Raw genomic sequence first — 6,712 nt, forward strand, 5'->3', positions numbered from 1 at the left:
TGATCGACCGGTGATTCCCCGCAGAGGATTTCGTGGTCCAGTTTAAGGGTATGTGCTACTTCACCAACGGGACGGAGCGCGTGCGTCTTGTGACCAGACACATTTATAACCGAGAGGAGTACGCGCGCTTCGACAGCGACGTGGGGGAGTACCGGGCCGTGACGCCGCTGGGGCGGCCTGCCGCCGAGTACTGGAACAGCCAGAAGGACATCCTGGAGAGCACCCGGGCGGAGGTGGACACGGTGTGCATACACAACTACCAGTTGGAGCTCCGCACGACGTTGCAGCGGCGAGGTGAGCGTCGTCGCCCCTCTGCGAGACCCACCCTTGGCAGGGGCCCCGAGTCCCTGCGCCGGGAGGGTTGAAGGGAACGCGGCCTCTGGAACCTAAGCCTTGTTCGTTCCACCTCAAGGAACAGGAGGCGGCAGTGGGGATGCTGGGGGCTGGTGCATTGGAGGGGCAGGTACTCAGGGCAGAGCAAGGGGACAGGCAGAGTTGGTCAAGCTGCCTAGTTGGGCGCCAGCCTCCACATTCGTGGGCCTCATCCTCTGCTCTGCACGTTCTTGCCTCGTGCCTTATGCGTTTGCCTCTTCGTGCCTTACCTTGGCTAAGCAGTTCTCTTGTCCCCAGTTTCCGCCCTCTTCCCCTGCCCCCCTGCCCCGCTAGCACTGCCACACCCAGCAAGGCCCAGGTGCGCAGCTCATGCAGCAGGAAGCTTCGGGCTTGGCCTGGTGGAGTTAGGGCTGCTCCACAACCGCGCGCAGGGCATCCAGCAATTACAGTTGTGAAATAAGATATTTTGACTTTTGGCTTCAAATTATTGCATCGTAATTCTGTTTTCTTAAATGGCTCTCATTCATGGCGGAGCTCTTTGAGGTGAGGCTGTTTTAATCATTGGATGCCTGGTACCTGGCACATCAACTGGCATGTGGTATGAGCTCAATGATCTTCTGTTAAATTAATGAATACAGGTACTCAGCTGCCAGTCCACTTAGGTTCAAGAAAAACCAGAGGTAAACAGAACCTTAAAAATGGACTTTTATTAATTATTTTCTATCATTTTGCTTAATTCTTTAAAGTAAACTCTTACTGACTTGAATCTTAATAGTTTGTGAATAAAAAGTCTGAGAAAAAAGTGTTTGCTAAAAATAAAAACAACACGAGTGATGTTTGTAAGGCAGTTTTAATTTCTTAGAAAAGCTGAACAATTGGCACAATGCAAAGAGCAGAAGTTTGGGAATAAATAGATTGAAGCCACTAAATTATTGGATAAAAATAGTTTCAGGTTGCTTTTGGACTAGGTTCTCCCTTCCCCCCATCACTATCCACTTCAGGAATAAACATGCTGAAAATCAATTTACCCATTTAGTGAGCACTTATTTCTAGACAGTTGCCTTATCAAATACCATATATGTTATGTCATTTAACCTTACAGTTGCCTGTGCATTAGAGATTAGCATCACCACTTTATATCCTAATATTAGTACATGATAAGCACTTTAAGTAAGCAGCCCACAATTACTTACCAAGACCTTAAGCTCCAAAAGTACACAACATTCTTTATGTTCTTCACTACACATCTGTAGGTCAAACGGACATAAAGCCTTGTTAAAGCCAGTTTTGACCAGAAGTAGCAATGAGTCTATTCCTGTTTGATCTCCCTGTTAATGGGACAAAATGAGACTTTCAAGGCATTGAAAATTTATGATTAATCAGTCCCTAGTCTGACCACAGTGTTATCTGTGCAGGTTCACAAAACTTTTAGTTTACTTTGTACTCCTTTGCCTTCTTTTGACTCACATCCTAGTGCCAGCAAGTACTTATATTTTTGCTATTTCAGTTATATTTCCATAAAATTTATTTTATCATCTTTTCTCATAAATTTGTGCCCTCTGTTTTTACCACCAATATGGGTAAGATGAACATATCTTATAAGGCCACATAGCTGACTGTGATTTCAGTGGGACTCTAGGAAGGAGAACCAAAGAAAAGTTCAAGTCCAAGCAGAAACCGTGGTTCCTTCCGGATGATGGCTTATGAATGCCATTTAATTGGGGTGCAACCTGCTGACCTCAGCAAATCTCAACTACGTTTATATGCTCACGTTACAGGCTTATTAACCTAGGCAGACCTCTGCAAGGATCTCAGAATATTTTCTATGGAGAACATACATGATAATGTCTGATTTCAGGACAAGACAGTAATTCTCAATAGCAAGGGAATGGAGTAGGGTAGAGAGCTAGTAATTAAACTCACTTGTGTGTTAAAAATAAATTAAGGAAAAAAAGAAAATGAGAGAACAATACATTAAATATGTACTATAGTTTCACACTAAGAGAATAAAGGAAATGCAGTAAAGTGGACTGAAAGGTAAAGGATGAGATGTGTGAAGAGGCAGGGAAATGTGTGTAATTTTTTTAATACTATGAGCAACAATCTGAGAAGATAAAGGAATTGAGTTATGGGCAAACATGATGTTTAATCAGTGTTACTTGTTTTGAAGGCCTGCCTACTTTTTTTTCAAATATTACAAACTTTTGAAATAACATTCTTTTTTGTTTTTTGGTGTCTGTTACTAGATTGCACATTCTGTAAAGGCAGGAACCAGGGTCTGTTGTTTATTTTTGGATTCTCAGTGATTGTCATATGTATATTTGTTGAATGAGTCTTAATTCAAGACTTGGACTCCAGGTATCTTTCCACTCTGGTTCCAAGGAGGGACCCTTCCTCATGGCAGACGTGCTGTGTGATCTCACATCTCACTCCTATGTCTTTTCCTGTCTGTTACTGCCCTCAGTGGAGCCCACAGTGACCATCTCCCTGTCCAGGACAGAGGCCCTCAATCACCACAACCTGCTGGTCTGCTCGGTGACAGATTTCTATCCAGGCCAGATCAAAGTCCGGTGGTTTCGGAACGATCAGGAGGAGACAGCCGGCATTGTGTCCACCCCCCTTATTAGGAACGGCGACTGGACCTTCCAGATCCTGGTGATGCTGGAAATGACTCCCCAGCGGGGAGATGTCTACACCTGCCACGTGGAGCACCCCAGCCTCCAGAGCCCCATCACTGTGGAGTGGCGTAAGGAGATATTGAGTTTCTGTTACTATGGGCCCCAGAAGACAAAGAGCCCCTTCTGACCCATCCCTTCCCATCTCTTATCCCTGCTATCACTACTGAGCTGGGAATCACAGGAGACTAGAGCACCTCTAGCTCCACGGCAAGTGCATCAGAAGAATCCTGATCTCATCACCCTTCCAGATGCTAGGGAAATTACTCTACTTACTGTTGCTCTGGATCCCAGTCCTGATAGCTCAGAGGGATTGATTATTAGGGCTGGCGACTGGGATCTTAGGGTTTAAGGTTATGGATGAGTTCCTGAGGAGTGGAGCTCTGCTTCGCCACTCTCTCACTTAATCACTGTATCCAAGGACCTATTGTCTGGCCTTTCCCTCCCTTTGGGGTGGTCTGAATGGAGAACTAGGTTCTTTTGACGCCTTCACCTCCTGCATCTCAGACTGGACTTCAGCTCCTCAGTAGGGATGCTATGGGGTATGGGGACAAACACTGACACTCAGGCTGTATTTCTTAGGAGCTCAGTCTGAATCTGCCCAGAGCAAGATGCTGAGTGGCGTTGGAGGCGTCGTGCTGGGACTGATCTTCCTTGGGCTGGGCCTTATCATCCATTACAGGAGTCAGAAAGGTGAGGAACCTCAGGGGAAAAGGGGAAGATGGGCTGTGACCCAGAACCTCTGTTCAAAGAGGACTTGTCTCTAGATGTAGCTCTTTCCTCGTGACCCTGAGAGGAAGAAGGCTGAGCTGGAGGTGGGAGGAGACAGGACAAGATTGGAGGAGGCATTGGAATCTCATTTTACCGGTTGAAAGGCAGCCCTATCACAGAGCTGACTGATAGAGCTTATTCCAGGGCGTCCTTACCGTTCATCATTGTCTCACTGGCTCCTTTCCAAAAGCTTCCTCCATTAAGAGGGTCAGAGCCTCGGCCTCCCTGCCTTCTAGTGACAATTTCCTTTGTTCTAGGGGATTTTAAATTAGGGTGCTTAAGGCCTTGAAGAACATGGGTGGGAAGAGAATATAACTCTAATTAAGTCACATGTGTCATTTTATTTTGGGGTGAGAGAGTGGCTATTTGTGTAATGAGACCTTTCTCTGCATAACCTCCTTTTGTAAGACCTCAAGGGCCTCCACCAGCAGTTAATATTTCAGCCGTGATCCAGTGTGGGGAGGGTGCAGGTGTAAGAGGGAAGAGCATGAGCTGACTGTACCTGATCATAATGGTCTCTGTTTATGGTATATTTGCTGCTATGAGAATGAAGATTTAGGGGCGAAGTTTGCCAGTTTCTGGGAATCTCCATAGGTTGTTCCCCAGAACCAAGCCTTAATTTTGGTGACATATTCTTGTGAAATGTGGAGCCAGAACCACAGCTTAAATGTTAGACACTAGGATGATGCCCACTTTGTTCCATGTTTTTGTGGATACTGCCTGTAGGCATTTTCCAGTGACTGGTAGAGGCTGCTAGTGGTAGGGATGAGGTACCATCCAATTTCCTAAAAAGATTGAACCCTTCATATTCCCCAGAAGAGTAACAGCTGTTCCCCTACTTCCTACACATCTGCATCAAGCTGAAGTTCTATGTCCTTGTGAGCTGATTTCACCTTTGCACAGATATTGGGGGAGGTGATGACAATACACCCTGGTCCTCAGCTTTCTCTGTCTGAAACTGCAGGGGGCCCCTGAGGGGTGGGGGAGATAGCAGGCCCACCAGTGTACCCTGTGCTGATCATCCCTCTTCTCTCTTCTCCAGGGCTCCTGCACTGACTCCTGAGACTATTTTAACTGGGATTGGTTATCACTCTTCTGTAATGCCTGCTTGTCCCTGCCCAGAATTCCCAGCTGCCTGTGTCAGCCTGTCCCCCTGAGATCAGAGTCCTACAGTGGCTGTCACACAGCCACCAGGTCATCTCGTTTCATCCCCACCGCAAGGCACTGGCTGTGACTCTGCTTCCTACACTGACCCAGAGCGTCTGCCTGTGCGTGGCCAGCTGCGTCTACTGAGGCCCCAAGGGGTTTCTGTTTCTATTCTCTCCTCAGACTGTTCAAGACAAGCACATGAAAACTGTTACCTGACTTTAGAGCTTTATTACATAATTAAACATGATCCTAAGTTATCTGTATTCTGAACTTCCTTAATTGAGCAGAGGCAGGAAATCACTGCAGAATGAAGGAGCATACCTTGAGTTGACCCAGCCAACCTATGGCCAGGAGGGTTGTACCTTGAAAAGACACTGAAAGAATTTGGGGTGTGAAGTCAGGGTGGGCAGAGGAGGTAGAAAATCAACTCAGTTGTCACATCATTCATGGTTCTTTCATATTGATGTTCAGTGCAGTGGCCTGAGAATATCCCAGCTTCTCTTCTGGTTTGGTGAGTGCTGTGTAAGTAAGCAAGGTGGAATTGTTTGGGGACAGATATGGTGACTCCGGGTCACTGGTGTTTCAAACATTCTGGCAAGTCACATCGATCAGTAATAATTTTTACTTTTAAGAAAGCATCACCAGCAATAAGAGTACTATTTTTGATTCTAAATGATAGAAACCCAAATATATTTTGTTCATGGTACAAAGGAAGTCTAGAGTCAAGCTGATTTCAGAAGTGACTAGTTCCAGATGCACAATGAGATCTTCATCTCTCTCTTTCTGTTTTATCTCTATCTGTGAATCTGTCTCTCTTTCTCTGTGCCCCTTTGTCTCTGTATAGTTCTTTCTGCGTGTCTCTCTGCATCTTTGTCTCTACCCCCTTGTGTCTTTCACTACATTGTTGCCTTTCTTTCTATTTTTCTAATCCATTGTCACTATTTATCTGCAGTTTTTCTATCTCCGTGTTTCTTTTTTCATCTATTTTTCTGTATTTCTCTTCCTTATCACTTCACATCTTATCTCATCTCTCACTCTGTGTGTGTGTGTGTGTCTGTTTGTCTGTCTCCATTATACATGTTTCTAGAATGTCTACCAGAGTTTTAACAACTTTAGGAAAGATTCTGATTGGCCAAGCCTGGGTAACATGCACACCTCTCACACACACCATCCTGCGCATGGGAGGCTGACAGCCAGCGTGCTCATCCCTCTTATTAAGAAGGAAGACTGGATTTTCCAGATCCTTGTGGTCCTGGAAATGACTTCCAGTGTGCAGATGTCTACACCAGCCATGTGGAGCACCTCAGCCTCCAGAGCGTCCTCACAGTGGAGGGGTGTAAGGGGCAGTTTGTTTCTTGTGGAGCCCACAGGACAAATGGCAGAGCTCCCTCTGGTTCTAGGGTCCCTCATTAGGAGTACCTGTTCACAGTCATTCCACTCCTTGTCTGAGCTCCCTTTGTCATCGACACAGTAACCCGTTGATTCCTGATGGCACTCTCTTCCCGGTTATGAGGGAGGTCACTACACACTGTGGTCCCTTTGATGTGGGCCCAGCCCTGAAGCTGGTCTACATCTCAGTATCTGAGTTTTGTCATGAAGACAGTCTGGGAGCTTCTGCGAGGTTATGGAAGGCCATAACTCTGAAAGCAGACATCCCATCTTCCTTTCTCCCTCACCCACACACTGGGCTTTAGGAGTCTTTGGCAAGTTCTTCCTTCTTATGGATGAGGTCAGAATGGAGAACTAGGTCTCCTTGGGACCCTCATCTCCTGTACTCCAGGCTG

At 46.2% G+C, this 6,712-nt stretch overlaps 1 protein-coding gene across 3 annotated transcripts in view; it reads left to right on the plus strand.

The window, feature by feature from the left end:
• The window catches only part of LOC105501359 (HLA class II histocompatibility antigen, DQ beta 1 chain), a 7,137-nt gene extending 1,571 nt beyond the window's left edge, over positions 1-5,566 (plus strand). The window contains exons 2-5 of one of the 3 annotated variants that reach the window (XM_011927248.1): positions 25-294; positions 2,798-3,079; positions 3,591-3,701; positions 4,822-5,566. In XM_011927248.1, the coding sequence (XP_011782638.1) occupies positions 25-294; positions 2,798-3,079; positions 3,591-3,701; positions 4,822-4,835 (677 nt within the window). In that variant the 3' untranslated portion in view covers positions 4,836-5,566. Of the gene's footprint in view, positions 1-24; positions 295-2,797; positions 3,080-3,590; positions 4,161-4,821 lie in introns of those variants that run through there. The other 2 variants (XM_011927249.1, XM_011927247.1) reach the window with 2 other exon arrangements.
• Positions 5,567-6,712: the final 1,146 nt, after the last annotated feature.

The sequence above is a fragment of the Colobus angolensis genome, unplaced genomic scaffold (assembly GCF_000951035.1).
Source record: "Colobus angolensis palliatus isolate OR3802 unplaced genomic scaffold, Cang.pa_1.0 Scaffold700, whole genome shotgun sequence".
Classification (NCBI taxonomy): domain Eukaryota; kingdom Metazoa; phylum Chordata; class Mammalia; order Primates; family Cercopithecidae; genus Colobus; species Colobus angolensis.